The sequence below is a fragment of the Hemiscyllium ocellatum genome, chromosome 7 (genome assembly GCF_020745735.1).
Source record: "Hemiscyllium ocellatum isolate sHemOce1 chromosome 7, sHemOce1.pat.X.cur, whole genome shotgun sequence".
NCBI classification, from domain to species: domain Eukaryota; kingdom Metazoa; phylum Chordata; class Chondrichthyes; order Orectolobiformes; family Hemiscylliidae; genus Hemiscyllium; species Hemiscyllium ocellatum.
The window spans coordinates 32,000,679-32,020,783 of NC_083407.1; the positions used below are offsets into that span (position 1 = coordinate 32,000,679).

The following is a 20,105-nucleotide window of genomic DNA, read 5'->3' on the forward strand; positions in this document are numbered from 1 at the left end:
ATCTTTCAGTAAGACTGTCCGTGACATTTATTGGTGCTTATCTCACACTTCCAGATGTTAACCCCTTCACATCCATGTAGAACAATTAGCCCCTTTGAAATTGTAGCAGAATTACACTATAAAGAACAATGGGAAGCTAGCTGTCTAAGTACCATAATTTAATTATAGTTATTGCAGGATACAAAGGGCAATGTAAATAGATGGTTTTGCAAATGGAAAGCACTCCACCCAGTAACATTCCACAAGGATCAGTTTTAGGCCTGTTGCTGTTTGTGGCATATATTGATGTACAATTTATATTAATTAATATATAATTACTATTCTGAGGAAGGGTCACTGGACTAAAGGCTTAACTGGGATTTTTCTCCACAGATGTTGCCAGACCTGCTGAATTTTCCCAACAATTTCTGTTTTTGTGCACAAAATAGTGATGGACTTGGACAGAATGGGAAGGGAGATCCTTGTTTCCCTGAGGAGACAGATCAATTTTCAGGGAGTGCAGCATTAACATGATTGGTAGAAGGATTAGATGTGTCATGTAGAAAAATGTTTTCATCCAAAGAATGTTGAGTGTCAGAAATCCACTGCCTGGATTGGTGTTTGACGGGCAAACCATGAATTCGTTTAAGAAGGAACGGGGATTAACACATGAAGTGCCATAATCTGCAATGCCATGAACAAGGTGCTAGTAGGTCAGATTAGAATGGATGGCTAGTTTATTTTACCAGAGGAGCACGATGCGGTGAATAGCCTTTTTCTGTGCTGTATGTTTTACCTGGCTAGTAATTCTGTAAAAGTAGCAACATCGAAGTAAATTCCACAAAGGAAGAATTTGCTATACCCTAATAATGACTGGCCGAGGGAGTGTGAAATTAATAAGTAGTTTATTTACCTAATTTTTTTTCTTTTTATTAATTCTTCTGACCGGAGATAACCGACAGGTCCACACCTTGTTGCCCATCCCTGGTTGCACTGGGAAGTTGTGATGAACTGCCTTCTTGAACTGCTGTAGACTTTTGAGTGAAATCGCTGCAACAATGTTATTAAGCAGGGAATTCCAGAACTTCTCCATCATGACAATGAAGTAACAGTGAGCGATGTTCATGGAAGGATATTGCTTAACTTAGAGGCAAATCGGGAACTTGTTTCATTTGTATGCACTTGTTGTCTTGTCCTTCCAGGTTTTGTATTTGTGAGGGACAGTTGATAAGGCTTTCGTAAATGCTGGCAAGACTTGCCTATATCATAAACGTTACTGTAATATGAATTGGTTTAACTGTTTCTTCATGCAGCCCAACTATTTTGCACAAACTTTGTTTTTTTTTGATACATCAGATATAAATAATCCAATAAAATGGCAGTGATCAAATGACTGATGTGGATACTATTTACAATACTAGATAATAATTTACTCATTTAGAATTTCTTGTCTTCCTTCTTGAATTAAGACATTTTTACTTTGAACGATGCTCAGGTGTTAACATATCCAAGTGGATGGGGAAAAAAAACTGCAAGTTAATTAAAAGTAGGTGAAAGATTATCAAAATTATTAACTTCAATTGAAGCGAATATCTGGGATTTGAGCCCCAACAACTCTGAACACCAGAATCCATAAATTCTCATTCATTCTTGTTTAATTAATTCATTACTTCTCACTTCTTCACAGTAATATAAATGTGAAATATGGCACCAAAGAAAAATGGAAGAAATGGATTTTAGCTGACTACTGTCTTTAGTTTGAAAGATGGCATCATTATGAGTTAAATTAACAATACTTTTGCATTTGTATTCACTTATCTATGTAATTAAATCCTTGTTAAACATACCACATGGGTTGTAATAGTGCTTAGGAGACTTGTTGACTTTCTGTTATTTTATCTTCCCCCCCCCCCCCACAAAAAACAATTAATTGAGTTAAAACATTTTATTCAGTAAATTATTTAATCAACTTTAAATCGTTATTTAAATGAATAATTAAACATTGTTTAATTAAAGTTTTCAAATGCAATTGGTTCCTGCTTAATTAATCTATAATTTTCACAATAAATGAGAACATTTGATCAACTAATTTATAACTTCTTCATGTTGGCATCTCTTATGCTTTAGTATCATCATTTGTTTATATTTTTGAGAGTTTGTTTCAGAAGTAACATTTGCAATAGAGCAATTCTTTCAAAATAAAGGTTGACATTTCTTTTCAGGTAGTTTATTGTTTAAAATGGTTGCCAAGCTACGAATAATTTATATTTTGTACCCAATGCCAGGTTAGAAGTTCCTCAAAAGGATTACATATATCAACCTTTACTATTGGGTTATGTCTACAGTTAGAGAGTGAATATCAATATGGATTTTCTTTATATTTTTCATTGGATTAAGTGTTTGCCCATTTAATCTCCAAGAGAGGTTTTAATTTGGTTATCGCAGTACCGAAGGAAATGTGTTCAGGTTACTTAATGATTTTTTTGAGCCAAAAGATGATGTTCTTAGGCACTATGTTTGGACCTATATTTATTAACAAATTAACACATTATTTCAGCAATGGTTTCCCTAATGATTTGAAATAAAGCTTTCTAATTAAATAGCTTGCATTTCTTAACCGTAACACTAATCAGTTTGTTGGCTAGTTAGAACTTGATTGGTATTTAGTTGGTCAACTTATCTATTTTAACAGAGTCTAGATTAGAGTGGTGCTGGAAAAGCACCGCAGGTCAGGCAGCATCCGAGGAGCGGGAAAATTGACTTTTCGGGCAAAAGCCCTTCATCAGCTCTTCTTCGTCTATTTTCCTGCTTCTCGGATGCTGTCTGACCTGCTGTGCTTTTCCAGCACCACTCTAATCTAGGCTCTGATTTCCAGCATCAGCAGTCCTCACTTTTGCCTTATCTATTTTAACAGTCATTATGTAATAACGTTTGACCTTCTGATCCACTTTCTATCAATATGGCCAAAAGAACATTATCATCTAAACAAAGCATTTTATATTTGGTTATCACTAAAACTATTTAGGTTTATTTGCAATACAGCTAATATAGTCATCTTGTCACTTTAATTTGAATACTGATTAGTCATGTTCTTCTCAGCTTGAAGCACATTATCGATGAGGATGTGTGCCTCACCAAGACCTTCCCTACACTTCCACTTCTCGCCTTTTAAACAACCGCCAAACCTTAAACAGACCATTGTTCACAGCAAACTGCCCAGCCTTAGGACATTAACCACAACACTGTACAATCCTGTCATGGCAACCACTACAAGATATTTCAGAGTGTCAACATGGATACCACCATTTCACGTGGGGCCACCATCCACTATGTACACAGCAAGTACTCAGCCAATGCTGTCTCTCTCAAACGCTGCAGGCAAGCATGCCCAAGTCATGGTACATTGGTGAGACCAAGCAGACACTATGACAATGGATGAATGGACACTGTGCAACAATCACCAGACAGGGGTGTTCCCTCCCAGTCAGGAAACACTTCAGTGGTCAGGAACATTCAGCCTCAGATCTTCGAGTGACCATCCTCCAAGGTGGACTTCAGGATATGCAACAATGCAAAGTGGCCAAGCAGAGGCTGATAGCCAATTTGGAACTCATGTGGATGGCCTCAACCTGGATCTTGAATTCATGTCAAATTACAGGTGACCCCATTATACTATATACACACACACACATACAAATGCTCTTACATACTCGCATAGACCCTTTTTCATACACACGCTGTCTCTCTCTCTCTCTCTCACACACACACACATACACCCCCACATTCACACCCTCTCATAGGCTTATACTCTATCACACTCACACACATACTTTACCAAGCATACACACACGCAAACACACACTCTCCCATGTGCACTCTCACTCACACTTACATGCACACACTCACACTCTCTCTCTCTCATGGACACACACACACACACACACACACACACACACACACACACACACACACACACACACACACACACACACACACAAAGTCTATGGGGTGAAGTTGCTTTTGCAGAATTATATTTGCAGATACATTTTATTTTGCTCAAAAAATGCACAATCTGCAGGCAGTCAATACAGGCAGTCAGTCCATGTAATATTTTGTAAATTCCTACTTTGGAAATAGAACCAGCCTTACTCAAGATTGGGATACAGACAGACTCTAAGCTTACACCTTTAGTGCATTGTCTGAGCTGAGATGTCACTTTTTTTAAAAAGACTTTAAGTTATCTCTAGAATGTGACTTAAAAGAAGTTCTGGGATTTAGATATGAATGAATAGAAACCTGCAATCCATTTTAAAAGATGAAAGGCTCACCAGCAATCTCGGTTTGTTCAATATATCTGAAAATGTGTTGCTGGAAAAGTGCAGCAGGTCAGGTAGCATCCAAGGAGCAGGAGAATCGATGTTTCTTCAGGAAGGGCTCATGCCCGAAACGTTGATTCTCTTGCTCCTTGGATGCTGCCTGACCTGCTGCGCTTTTCCAGCAACACATTTTCAGCTCTGATCTCCAGCATCTGCAGTCCTCACTTTCTCCTTGTTCAATATATTCATTTCAGTTGCATGAAACTGTAACATTTTGCTATAAATTCTGTGTCTTATGATCCTCTTCCGAAGCTACTGATGAAGAAGCAGTGCTCTGAAAGCTAATGCCTCCAAATCAACCTGATGAACTATAACCTGGTGTTGTGTGATGTTTAATTTTGTTCACCCCAGTCAAACACCAGCACCTCCACATCCAGCCATTTTGATGAAGTAAATCTAAATGAAAGCAATGTGAGACCTGAAGCAGTTTTGAAATAACATCTTTACATTTTCAGTTCTTTGATAATTTTTCAACATTAGATTTTTGACTACAGATACAATCTAATATGTATAGCCTACATGAATGTTAGTAATTATTTTGTGTAAAATAGTTGCTTTGCTATTTCTGTCAACAAATACACTATTTAAATATAATTTTTACGTAAAATTACGCGGAAACAAGTGAGAAGTAATAATTACAGGTCATGTTGGGCTGATATTTAAATGAACTCACAATTCAGAGTGATTTGAATTGATCCTTCTAACTTCATTTATGAATTATGCTATCCTATTATATTATACTTGCATCAAAACGTCCATTTATCACATTAAAATGTCTGAAAGCATTTCACATAATTAACTTTAACATGCAATGACTTGTTTTGTAGATCAATGCAACAGCCATTATGCAGCAACAACTTGGTTAAAAATGTAAGGTGAGGCACTATCAGCTAGTGTGTTTTATTTTGGTGTAATAGGTTAATAAATTTTGGTCAGAACCATGGAAGACCTCCGTGGCATTTGAATGGTGATGTGGGACATTTATAGGTCCATCAAAACAATCAGACAAAGCTTTAAAATTGAACCCAGAGGAAAATACCTCGGAATATCTGACACCACTTCGCTTATGGACTCATATACGAACTAGACTTTAAGCTTTGACTTTAGTATAGATCTGAAACCTGCAGTCTTATAATGGTTTCCCAATTGAGCTAACAATTGAGACGGTAAGACATCAGAAAACACAATCATCAATATAATAGGTGTATTAGACTTTGTCCCTTTGCGAAAATGGTAGTAGAAATGCATAGAGGCACAAAAAACTTTCTGGCTTAAGTATTCTAGTGGATTATAGAGTCATAGAGATGTACAGCATGGAAACAGACCCTTCTGTCCAACCTGTCTATGCCAACCAGATATCCCAACCCAATCTAGTCCCACCTGCCAGCACCTGGCCCATATCCCTCCAAACCCTTCCTATTCATATACCATCCAAATTCCATTTAAATATTGCAATTGTACCAGCCTGCACTACTTCATCTGGTAGCTCATTCCATATGTGCACCACCTTTTATGTGAAAAAGGTGCCCCTTATGTCCCTTTTAATTCTTTCCCCTCTTGCCCTAAAACTATGCACTCTCATTTTGGACTTCCACATCCCCAGGGAAAAGACCTTGTATACTTATCCTATCCATGCCCCTCATGATTTTATAAATCTCTATAACGTCACCCCTCAGCCTCCAACACTTCAGGGAAAACATCCCCAGTCTATTCAGCCTCTCCCTCTCATACAAATTCTCCAACTCCAGCAATACAAGAAAAAAAGTAAAATGTTCTGTATTTGAATATGTGGACCATTCATACCAAAGTAAATGGATTGATAGCACACATAGAAATGAATAAATATGAGCTGATAGTTATTTGCGAGATGAGAAGGATAGGGTTCTGAATATTGAGGTGATAACATTCAAAAAGGGAAGGGCATATGAGTAGCTGTCTGAATCAAAGATTGTATTGGTATAATTTTTGGATGATCTTGGTTAAAATCAGACTGTAAAATTGGTTTGAGTGGAGAAAAAGAAAGGAGGGGAAAATGCCAACAATAGAAAAGACATCCTGAACAATAACCTCAAAACTGGAAGTGTACACGGAGAGACAGGAGGTGCGTGTGATAAAGGCAGTAATTATGAGTGATTTGATTTACATATAAACTGGAAAAATCAGCTTGGTAATAGTTGCCTTGATTAGGAGATTACAGAATGCTTTCAAAACAGTTTCTCATAGCAGCACATTCTGGAATTGACCAGACAGTAGGCTATACTTGTACTGAGTAATGTGACAGCATTATTCATGGCCTCAGAGTAAAGGAACCTTCAGGTGTCAGCAATTATTATATGATTGAATTCGACATCCAGTTTGAAAGGGAACTGAGCGGATCTAAGACTAATACTTTAATCTCCAAGAAGTGGAAGAAGTGGAAAACAGGAAGTAATAAGCTAGTTGGCTTGACATCTGATGTGCGGAAGGTGTCAGAACTGGGCTTTTGGAAAATCTCAAAGTAATCAGCAGAGTCCACCTGGGTTTGAGAAACATAAATCATGTTTAACTCATTTATTAGAAAAAAATAGTTAGAGTAATATGATTTGTGGATAAAGGGAACCCATTTGATTTACTGTACTTGGATTTCCAGAAGATGTTTGACAAGGTTCCACATAACAGGTTATTGCACACATTAGAATCTCATGCTGTAGTGGGTAGCATACTAATAGCCAGAAAAGATTCACTAGCTGGCTTGCCAAAAACAGAATATTTACCAACATGTCTTTTCCAGACTGGCAGGACCTCTTATCTCATTCTGCCAAACATTTCATCAAAGCCACATTGCTCATACCACCATAAAAGTCTGACCTACATTTTCTTGTTAAATGCTTAGGTATCTCTGAGAATGTTTCACCTTTTAATGGTCTCACCATTTCTTTCTCACCATTGTGTATTTTCATTATGTGCACTCTGATTTTTACCCCTCCAATCTGTTCATTTACACAGATTAAGGTTCTCTAGTTTGGATGTTGAAGCTTATGTAGCCCAGGGAGTCATTACAATATGAGTGTAAGAGAGTAAAATACATGGAATAACCTTAATAATAACCCTTCTTTATGTTAGCCAGCTGTCCGATTACCAATACGTCACATTAAGTAGTTTTTTTTTTCTCTCTGTGTCATACACCCTTGATCTCTGCAATTATCAGGTAGTTCAGATCCACATGTAAAGTGTTTATGTCCAGGGACTTGGGAAACAGATGATAAAATAATTTATGTATCATGTTGTACATCAGCAAATAAATTAACATTCCTAGTAATCATTTAAAAAGTACATAATTTATATATTTTTAAAACATGACTTGCCTGTCACAGGTTAATTAGGTAGTCTGGTTGGAAACAGTCACATATACAGACAATTTAAGACCACTTCCTTTTCTGATGAAATATTACCTACTGATTGGTTTAGCAAACAATGAGATTTGTAGTGTGGCCTGGAGACTGTCATGCCAAGCTTTACATAAACACAGTTTGAAAGTGAGACCATTAAAAGGTGAAACATTCTCAGAGGTACCTAAGCTTTTAACATGGGCCTGTCAGAAAGGAAATATGTAGAGCCATTTAGGTAGATAGCAGTGTCTTTTGGTTGCCTGTGGGTGTGGAGCAGGATATCTGGCAAATATTATTTAGCAGTTAAAAAGAAGTCTTTAAAGAGATTAACTCTTTTGTATGTAGTAACACTAGGGAGGTCATAAGCTCCCGGTCCTCCCAAATAGGTAGATGGAATCCATTTAGACATATATCTATAATTACTCATCATTGTGCAGCTATGCTTGACACTGCAAAGTAACCAGAACAGATATTTACTGCAGAAAACAGCTGGGACTAAAGGGTCTAGGGCTGTAGGATTTCCTGATCCCTGACACATATATACTTAAAAGGTATACTTCATTATAATTGAAATATTACCAGATCTTCTCCCATACATCAGATTGGCACATTGATTTCTGTTATTTTGTATTGAGTATTTGGATTTATTCATGCAAATCGGACATGAATTAAAAGACAAAGCAAAAAAAATTGGAGGGGGCTGGACTTTCTGGGCGGCACGGTGGCACAGTGGTTAACACTGCTGCCTCACAGTGCCAGAGACCCGGGTTCAATTCCTGCCTCGGGCAACTCTCCGTGTGGAGTTTGCACATTCTCCCCGTGCCTGTGTGGGTTTCCTCCAGGTGCTCTGGTTTCCTCCCATAATCCAAAAATGTGTAGTTTAGGTGAATTGGCCATGCTAAATTGCCCATAGAGTTAGGTGAAGGAATAAATGCAGGGGAATGGGTCTGGGTGGGTTGCTCTTCGGAGGGTTGGTGTGGACTTGTTGGGCCGAAGGGCCTGTTTCCACACTGTAGGTAATCTAATCTAATCTTCCTCTGTGGTCAAGGTCTTCTCAGCTTATCATCTGTGCATTCATGGGCTAATTGAAATTTTACAGGCAGGCATGCAGGAAGTGAAAAAGCAACTAGACAGCACTTCATTCTCTGCAACCTAGCAACATCACTCAGTTTCTGCCCATCACCTTCAGCTACCCCTGAGGATGTCAGATACAAGATAAAAAGTGAAGTTTCCCTCCACTTGGATGGCTACAAGAGGCATTTCTAACTGATGAATGCAGGCTTCACAGAGGTGGCTACACAGCTTAGTGCTTATGGACTGTTCAAGAGAAACCGCGTCCAGAGCCGCAAGAGGGTGAATTATCTATTGCACTCTAACAGTGTATGGAGTACTCTTTAATCAATGCATTATGTTCCTGTGAATGTGAGTTAGCATTGCCATTGAAGAAGACTGTCACTCAGGAGGTTGAGTGTCAAGCATCTCCATCAAGTGCTCCAAATGCAATTAATATTTGTTACTTCATTTCAGCGACAAGGGTAGCAGTGTTGGCTACACTGCTGTGTTCCTGGCGGTCACACATCTGCCAGAGTTCATATGTAAACCACAAGGAGCCCCTTCACTCTATATCTCATGCACCATTGACTTTACATCACAACCAGGAGAACATACTTAGATGATACCTGCTAATCAAAACTTACACGGATGAGCATACAACAACACAACCACAAAGGTCTTTGGAGTTGATCCACTTTTCTAACCAAGCCTGACCTGTCTATCCCTATTACCTTTACAGTCAGTGTGGCCATCTTCTTGTGTAGTCTTGTTTGTCTAATGAGGCTTCATTATACTTCATGTAGTCATGTGCAATATTCATTAAATGACAAAAATGCATATTGCACATGACTACAATTTCTCTTGAGCTGGCGAACAGGGTGAGGGTTCAGCCCTTGCACTGTAAGTGTTAATACAATGAAATAGTTTGATTCTCTTCATGCCACATTTGTGAAGAAGTTTATCTAAGCTTGGAGGAAGAAGTTTACCCTGGCAGGTACATGCCCTGTGAATACACAGTTTGTGAACAGATGAATTTGTCATTTTGGTTGAGAGGACAGTGCTAGGAAACATAATTCTAGGAGGCTAATGTGTTCATGAGACTTGAAAACTCACTGATCAATGCAACATCAATTATGGCTAGGAAGGTAATCCTACCTGAAACATTCTGAGAATTTATTGAAAGATTTAAGCCACCATTAAAAGATATGGGTTACAGTCATGTCAGATAAAATATAGTAAAATACAGAAAAAATATTCAGAATCAGGACCATTTCCAGTCTTAATGCAGGTGAACAGAGGGACATTCACCAATTAATTTACAGAAAGTGGACTTGTCATTTAAACATATAGCTTCATGCCTCCATTTAATAGCGTTAGCCCCAGGAAACTGTGTGTCATAGTTTCACAAAGCCCAGCAATTTAAACAAAGTGAGAAGAGATTCATGGGTAAATGTTGTTATAGCATGGTTGTGGTTCAGGAAGAATGGTCAAGTTGTTAACAAGCTTTATCCGACACTTACTCTACAGTTGGGTCCCCAGAACTCATGTGATTCATGACTATAATCTAGAACCCTGGACTACTATAGGATCATAGCACCTATGATCTGTGGCGCTACCTCTTAATGCAGCATTATTGCCTGCCCCTATACACATACTTGCTCTCCTGCTTTGTCCCTGTGAAACAGACTTCCAGGCTGAAGGTTCCTAAAGTTGTCTGGCCATCAGGGGACTAGAAACTCACAGGGGAAATAAAAGATTAAAGCAGCCTTGCATTTAAATTCTGCAAGACATTCAGTTAATCTGTTTCCATGTATAACTTGCCTTGGGGCTAAGATACAGGCCTTTGAGTTGTGAGGTCACTGTAATCTAGGCTGAATCTTCATTCAGTATTAAGAGATTGTTGAGTGTTGTCTCTTCCATTGGACATTAAATGCAGATAAAAACTATCTAGTTTCCTAACAGTATTTATCCCAGGGTACCAATGTATGTTAGCTCATGATCTGCCTGATATGTTGTTTGTAACAACTTGTTCTTTGCAAATTGTTTTGTAGGTTCTCCCAACATTGTTATTACTTTCTGATGACTTGTACTGAATGGACTGCGAAAATTTCAAAGACTGAGGAACATTGGGTTTGTCTTCTTTTAACAGGTAATTAAAAGGACACTTTAGTCTTTTGAGGACACTTCCTAGAAGCCACCTGTCTTATGCCAGCTGCTTGAATTTGTACATTGCAAGTCATGTGTGGATTTAAGGCTGCCAGGAGTTGTGGGTTCAGTTGCTGTGTTGCCTGCTCAAAGAAGTCACACAACTCATCCTCTTCACCTGCTTTGAAATATCTTCTGGGAATTCAGAGTCAGAGCTGGAAACAGAGATATCTGTCCTGAGTAATGATTTGGAGATGCTAGTGTTGGACTGGGGTGTACAAAGTTAAAAATCACACAACACCAGGTTATAGTCCAACAGGTTTATTTGAAAGCACACTAGCTCTCAGTAACATGGTGTTGTGTGATTTTTAACTCCTGAGTAAAGTGTTTCTGAGGAAATCCCAAAGACAATTGCACATGTCTAACGACACCGTCTGTGTCTAATGATAACTGTTTACATGAACCAAGATGCCAGACCATAGGCCATCTGGAACATTTCATATCTTATCCCATTTTTCCTCATGAACTGAGAATTATTTGCTGTAAGACTTTCTTAAGGTTTATCTCTGTAGACAATTTTAAAATAAAGTTAAGTAGGATTTTATCGTGCATGTATTTTGTTTAGAAATTCCAAATTGTGTTAATTAACATTGTATCATTTTGAAGAATACTTGTCCAGGGACTTCTCATAGACATTCAGGACACCACCCATGCCCTCCACCTCCTCCATGATTTTCATTTCCCCCGCCCCCATTGCCTCATCTTCACCATGGACATCCAGTCCCTATACATGTCCACCTGCCATGATGAAGGGCTCCAAGGCTTCTGTTTTTCCCTCTCCTGCCAACTGAACCAGTACCCCTCCACCGACACACTTCTTTGACTGGTGGAACTGGTCCTCACTCTCAATAACTTATCCTTTGAATCCTCCCACTTCCTTCAGACCAAAGGGATAGCTGTGTGGGCCCTAGCTATGCCTGCATCTTCATCAGGTACGTGGAGTGGTCCATCTTCCTTAGTTCCACTGGCAACATCCCCACCTTTTCCTCTACTACATTGATGACTGTAGCAGCGCCACCTCATGCTCCCACGAGGAGGTTGAACAGTTCATCAACTTCACAAGCACCTCCCATCCTGACCTAAGTTCACCTGGACCATCTTGGCACCTCTCTCCCCTTCCTGGACATCTCTGTTTCATCTCCAGCGACCCACTCAACACGGACATCTACAACAAACCCACCAACTCCCACAGCTACCTGGACTACACCTCATCTTGTAAAATGATATCCCTTACTTTCAATTCCTCAGCCATATCTGCTTCCATGGAGCAATACTATTAAAGGACATTAAATGGCCTCCTATTCCAAGGACTGCAATTTGCCCTCCCATGTGGTCAACAATGCCTATCAACGCATCTCCACTTTCCACACCTCTGCCCTTGAATCCTATTCCTCCAACTGTAACAAGGATAGAACCCCTATGGTCTTCACCTTCCACCCTACTAATCTCCAGATACAGCTCATTATCTTCCACTATTTCTGCCACCTACAATCAGACTCACCACCAGAAATATATTTCTCTCCCCAACCCTATCTGCATTCTGCAGAGACCATTCCCTCTGTGACTCCCTTGTTATGTCCACGCTGCCCATTAACCTACCCTTCACACCTGGCACTTCCCCCTGCTGTTGCACTTCCCCTTTTACTTCCATCCAAGCCCTCAAAGGCTCCTTCCACATCTGGCTTAGATTTTCCTGTTCATCCAAACACCTCATCCACTGTGCCGGTTGCTCTCGATGTGGTCTCCTCTAAATTGTGGAACTAGTGGAACATTTCAGGAAACATCTCTGGAACACATGCACCAAACAAACCCATTGCCCTGCGGCGACCACTTCAACTCCCAATCCCACTCCGCCAAGGATATGCCGCCCCACCATCAAATCCAAGCAACTCAACGACTGGAGGAAGACCGCCTCAACTTCCACCTTGGGACCTCCCCCAAACACATGGCATCAACATCAACTTCACCAGTTTCCTCATCTCCCCTCCCCCACATCATCCCAGATCCAACCCTCCATGTGGTCAACAATAGCACTGCTGAACTGTCCCTCCTGTCCATCTTCCTTCCCGCTTATCTGTTCTATCCTCCCTTCCAACCCCCCCCTCACCTGCATCTACCTATCACCTTCCTCGCTACCTCACCCCCAACCTCACCCTCCTATTGATCTCTCAGCCCACGTTCCTGATAAAGTGTTTATGCCTGAAACATCAATTTTCCTGACCTGCTGTATTTTTACAGCACCACACTTTTCAACACTGATCTCCAGCATGTGCAGTCCTCACTTTCTCTCAGTTGTTTTATAATATGTCAATAGCTTTGTTGTTTATCTCAGAAATCTGTTCGGTAGATTTGTGTTCTAGGTCACATAGACTGGTATATGTAATTGGCCATATTAATAGCTGAGGTAAAGCATATTTAAATAAATGTGTGTTGCAATAAGAGGAGTAGTAGACCTAGAGAAAGACAGTGCAAAGCTCATGATTTCAATCATAACAAAATTGTCTAATGCATTTTCCTGCAGAACAACTGTGCCTATAGATCAAAGGAGATGAATTGGCAATGAAGTGAGGCATTCTAAGGATGTGAAAGACTCCTCATGAATACAAGGTCTTTCTCTATACCCTATTCAAATTTAATCTGAATTAAAGGCCCGTATCGTGTCATTTCTGCACAGTGGGAAAGTTGGGTCCTATAAAAACCACAGAAGCAAAGGCTTTTAAATACACAATGTAAGAATTATATTGAGCATCAACTGGAAGACTAAGAGATAAACAGTGAAATACAGAGAAGGAATGAAATATGTGTACGTAGTAGAATATGTTAGAGCAGTAAGGGCATAATGCATACACCATATTAATTAAGATCAATGCTCTGAAAAGAAATGGATAAATGCCAACTAAAAAAATATAAAAGAGATACAGACAATGGGCTGAATTTTTCTCTTGACCACTGGGTGAAAGAACTTCTGGGGCCCAACTCATCGTTGTTTTGGCATCAGATTTTAATGATAGCCAATTAGTGTCCAGGGAGCATGGTCTCCATGCAACTGAAGATAATGCGTGGGTTTCCGAAACTGGAAGGCCAGCATTAGCACATTGGTGGCCATGGCAGGCAAATTTGACTGGGCTTCTGCTTGGGATGGAACGATGCCTGGGCCCACCCTCTCCAGCCTGTTGCCAAGGGACAGTCTTCATCCTTTGGGTGTTCCTTGGTTGGAGGAAATGCACAAGTTACTTGAATTTTTTTTTGAGTACATTTCATATGCCTGTTAGTTAACCTAGAACTTTATCTGCTGTTGAAGGATGAGTATATGTTATCCCCTTCCATCATCCTTTGCTCCTGCCAAAAGGAAATGACTTGACAACCTAAGACACTATAATTTAATTTTCTTCACACAGCTCATTCTGCCTCTGAGGGGAATAGAAAATTATGGCCAAGTTGTAGTGTTAGGCAACTAGGAAAGCCACCAAATGTATGGCTCATGAATATTGTTACACCAGAAAAAATACATGCTCCACTTCCTTCTTTTCCATGGCAAATTTGTGGTAGTAAATCTAGAAACAACTTGATACATATAATTTCTTAGACAACTGTGAATTAATTCTGTGATCCAACATTTTTAATAACATCTAGATAGTATTGTCAGGATAGCTTGCATCAAGTAGTAATGACTTGTAAGAAACATACAAGGAAATACCATTTGAACCATTACATCTACCCCATTCAACTACTGTTCAGCCAGGTATATCATCTATCCACCTATGTAAAGTAATAAAATCTCCTGGCAGAAACAAAAGCCTCAGAAAAGCCCTGGCCAATATTTGAAAAAAAGGAAATTTTCTCTCCGCGTTCTAAGTTAGCGTGCCAGCTTTGCAAGAGACTGTTGATTCTTCAACAGTTACCTTGTAAGACATCTTCTTTTAACTGGACACAGCCTCTATCAGAAATTTTAACTGCAGTGAATTGTTAAAATGTGGAATCCATTGCTTGAAATGTGAAAGATTCAGTAGTCCAATACAATAGTCACCATGTCTCATAGCAAATTATTCATGTGTGGAAATATATGCACAAAATTGATGGAAAACTGTTGAACTGCACCTCCTTCAATCCAAAACCAATGTCATGCTGACCTCAATCATTGAGCTTCAGTATGCAAATAATGCTTGTGCATGCACTCACTCAGAAACTAAGCTGTAGGTTATTGTTGACTCCTACTCCAAAGTAAATGAGAAAATAGACCTTTCATTAATAATCCTTTAAACTAAAATTCTCTTCCAGTTCCCCAAAAAAAAATGCCTGTTTCCATTGATTAGGTTCAATAGCAAGATCCGGGAAATATTTATCATTTTCAGTGTCTTGATAGCTTCATGGTAGAGGCAGACAAAGAAATTTTGAATTTCATCCAATTGCCAGCATTCTTTGGACAACTAAGGAAAAGTGTATGTGAGGGACAGGATGTCAAACTTGAGAATCAGATCATTGTGTATCAGCAGCAATGATAACTGTGCCATTATATGCTTTGGACACTTGGACCTACAAAGTCCTAGAGAGGCACCATAAGACCAATAAATGTTGGAGCCAAAGTAGGCCATTTGGCCCATTGATTCTGCTCCACCATTCAATGAGACCATAGTTGATCTGATAATTCTCAACTCTGTCCTGCCTTTTCCTCATAACCCTTGATTTTCCTACTGATTAATCATTTGTCTATATTAGCCTTGAAAACAATCCCTTGGAAGCCATCTGTCATAATGAACTCTGCAGATTCACTGCTCTCAGAGTAGAAATGCCTCTGTTTTAAATGGGTATCATTGGTGTGTTCACTATATCTTCCCAGCTTGATGGCACAAGCAGCAGTCTAATCACAATGTTTTCTCTCAAACCATACATTCAGAGTCAAGGTAGTCATCTATCAAACCAGGTCTGCTGAGTGCACCATGTTATTCATATGCCTGAGATCAGTCTGCCAAAGCAACTGTATTACTTGCTGAACTCAGTGCTGGAAGGAGACTCACAGGATGACATTGGAAATGCTTTAGGGGTGCTTTGAAAGTGTTCCTGATCTTTGCCAACTCAGGGGAGATTTGGCACCAAATGCATCAAGGAACTTCATTGACAGTGTGCAACAATACAGTCTAGTCATCAAACAAAGATTGCACGAACCTCTAGCCACCTCGTCTGCCTGACTACTTCAGTACCACCTTCTTCACATGTAACAGAGTCTGCAGATTATACATTGGATGTATTAACTATTTCAGAGTTCACTGAGGGATCACCTAAGAAGAAGGAAGGGGAATTGAAAACACCGTCCAATTTGTCTAAAGAACTGCCACAGGCATGCTGTGTCAATTGGCCTTCTCTGTGCTTTTTGATTTAATGGCATAGATCTAGTTGCACTATTGAAGGACTACAGGGAAGTCATATTGACAACAAGATTGGTGAGTTATTTCAAAGTATCATTACTCTGAGAAGACATACTTTCCAACATCTAACTTCATTTTTCATCAATGAACATTGTATTCAAATCCCCTAGTTCTTTCATGATTATTCATCTCAAATAACCTACACGACTGTGCAGAATCGAATCTGAACACTTTTTAAAAGTTGTAGTTACATAGTCTTTCAGGTAAGGGATTTGATGTGTTCAGTTGGCTCAATGGGTGATTTGTAAAATATAGTGATCAAACAGTGTAGGTTTAATTCCTGTATTGGCTGAGTTTACCACAAAGGACTCTCCTCACCAATGTCTCCCCTTGCCTGAAGTGTAGTGACCCGTAGGTTAAACTCCCACCCGTCATCTCTCTCATGAGAGACCATCCCTGTGGTCTTATAATACTATGGCAATTTTAGCTTTACAAATGAAAATAAACCTAATTCCTTGAAATTGAACTAATGACTCACATGGTATATCCTAACATGATATCATTTTAGTTATTTTCTTTGTACTTTCTCCAAATCTTCGAAGATAAAATTCAATAAATAGTTGAAGAAGTTGAAAATACAGGAATTTAAAGAGAACTCAAGGCAGTTTAGTTCTATATTAATTCAACAGTGCTCTTGACACTTTGAGCTGCAAGAATCTGTGATTCTACAATATGATCGATGGTGATCATTATGGCAGAAATGTTGAATTGCTGTAATCTCCTCATCTAATAAAGTCAAATTAGGCATCTTGGTTGAACACTATGCCACCTTACATAGTAGCAAATAAGTCAATAAGTCACTTCATTGTGAAAGTAAGTATCACATTCAATCACTGTATAATGTAGCAAAATATCAATGTTCTGGATTGTGTCTTATTGACTGATTGTAATTCCTTTGTTTAAGCAACAGTTTGTCTGTAGGATCAGCACTGGCATGGACCAGATGGGCTGAGTGGCATGTTTCTGTATTATAAATATTGTATAATACTATGTAACTAAACTTCTATGCACAGTATTCTGGATTGAAAATCCATGATTGACATAAACAATTCCAAATCGGATGAAGTGCTTAAACAATTTATCCAAATCTTGAACATTTAAGATGAGTTCTCTGATGAATTATGCAATCATTTTTTTTTATTATCTTAAATATAGCTTTCAATCCCATCTGTTGGGAAAGATACAAAGAACCAGGCAATTCAATGCTGCAGTGGAATCTGATGCATGTTCTGTTTATACACCTTTTTTGTGACAAATATTGCACTGTATACTCACAATTTTTAAAATCCATTTCAAAATGGACCTTACTGGTCATCGAGAATTGACATGTGGAGCTTCATGTTTCGGAAATTACAGTACCTCACTAATTTTAATGAAAATGGAATGGCATTTTTGCTGCTTTATATATTTTCACCTAAATGTCTGGTAAAATGTAACAGTTGTAAATTATATATGCAGCAGGTTCTTTTGATCTGGAATGCACTTGAGAAAAGAGCAGTAGAAGTGGATTGAAGAGTTACTTTCAAAAGGGACTTGGACAAATGTTTGAACCGAAAAGATTTTCAGGGTGAGGAAAGAGCAGTGAATTGGGAAAATTGGATGGTTTTAAAGACCAATGTTGTCCTATATTGTATCATTTTATGATACCTATGATGTAATTGTATTAGGTCCAGACAATTTTTATTTGTTCCAAATCATGTCAAACAAAGTGCTATAAGAAGCTCAATGTCTGCATTAAGTAATCAAGTCAGAGTAAGTGATGAGTTCTAGCAGATTGTGCTTTACACTAAATACTTTAAATTGACTTTTCCTGATGTAACAAACAATTTGACTTAATTTGTTTTCCATACTCTCTTGTTTACTGGAATTAAAATGTAAGTTATCTTTCACAAGAAATAACTGTGGAAATGGCAGAAGGACAAATCGACATAGTACATTCAAGCTTCCAAATATGGACTCATGCAGGTATGGGAATAAATTTTTAAAAATCAGTATTGTACTGATCCAACTACACTCCACTTGGGAAAGGCCAACTGTTCAAAATCTGGCTATTTGGTTATTTGTTGTGCGACCCAAGTTTCAGGTTTTAAGCGTTTTTCAAACATTCAAAAATAATGTGGATGCATGTGCATGACAATTTGAATGAGAGCAACAGCAAGATTTGAAAAACAAACATTGTGTATTCAGGAGATGACTCTGTTCAAACAAGGATTGAATACACAATCGTGTGGAATCCACATTAAGAAATGGACAGCTATAAAGATTCAATTAGCACACAGCACTTTGTCTCAATGTTAAAATGGATATATAATCTCAGACGGAAATAAAATATCATTTTGAAGTTTGAAACAGTTTTGAAACCATTTATAATGATTAAATTCAACACACTCTCTGCAGCTGGAGAAATGTCAAAGAAGCAAGTCTTCCCATTTCCATTTAGACAAGATGATGAAAATAAAGTTGCATGTATGCATTAGGCTATACTCACCATGGTCCACTACAAATCGTAATTTCTGTATTGTAGCCAGATTGCCGCTCACTCTGTAAATGCCATCAGCATCCAAACCTGACAAAACAAGCATTAATCTATGATTAAATTAAAATTTTACAATATTTTCTCCTATACGGTCCTTGAACTTTAGGCCTTATTAGAGCAATTATGTCTGTGCAACCTTGCTGGCTGACACTACATATACAATTCGAGTAGTTCACTCATCTGTAAACGCATATCTCATCATCTGTTTACACCAGATCAGTCTCAAAATATTAATTTTACCTGACCAAAATCTTTGGGCTTCTAAAGCATTATTTTCCATTATTTAGGAGCATAAACATAAACTCAAAATATATTTGAAACTGAACCCTTTAAAATTCAAGAGGTAGTTTATTATTTTAAGTAAAAAGTGAGGTCTGCAGATGCTGGAGATCAGAGCTGAAAATGTGTTGCTGGTTAAAGCACAGCAGGTCAGGCAGCATCCAAGGAGCAGGAAATTCGACGTTTTGGGCCAGAGCCCTTAACCCAATTCATGATACTAGTGAGGCATTATAAAATTATCTTGGTTACCTGTTCCTGGTTGCGTCATGAATGTATATGGTAAAGCTATTTTGTGAACCACTGGTATGCTCATGATGTACATTTGCCATTGTTAAAAATAAAGGATTTATATTTTCAGTTTATAATTGCTAAGCATTAACCAACTAACATTTAAGGCACAGAAATTCCCTGGACCCATGTGGTCTGTGACTTGCATGGTAAATCATTCTGTTCCCATTGCAAACCTACTCCAATATTTGCTGGAACATAACTTGAATATATTGGAGAATCAGAGAAATTATAAGGAGGGTAGCCAATGGTTTATACCATCTGCATCAAGAAACTAATTAAACAGCTCAATATTGGCATGACCTGAATTATAGAATTCAGAATTTTAAACTCTCTCACTGCTGAATTTGGGCATATAGAGAATTTTGTTTGAGTTATGGACATGTTCAATTGGTGTATTTCCTTTTCAAGAACATCTTAAGATGAGTTTTGGGAGAAAAGATGTTTTCCTCACTGTTTACAGTTTTCAAAAGAAATGTTATGGTTTGGTGATTTGGAGAGGTCTTACATCATTGATACCTGAGTCAGACTGTTAAGTGCTGTCATGTGCTGGAAGTGTTCAGACAGTGAGGATCAAAACTGGCTCTCAGAGTCTCTA

At 38.6% G+C, this 20,105-nt stretch overlaps 1 protein-coding gene across 2 annotated transcripts in view; it reads right to left on the bottom strand.

Moving 5' to 3' along the window:
* Positions 1–20,105, bottom strand: part of arhgap15 (Rho GTPase activating protein 15) — a 736,069-nt gene that overhangs the window by 182,545 nt on the left and 533,419 nt on the right. For both annotated transcript variants that reach the window (XM_060827830.1, XM_060827829.1), the window contains exon 12: positions 18,893–18,970. In XM_060827830.1, the coding sequence (XP_060683813.1) occupies positions 18,893–18,970 (78 nt within the window). The remainder of the gene's footprint in view (positions 1–18,892; positions 18,971–20,105) is intronic.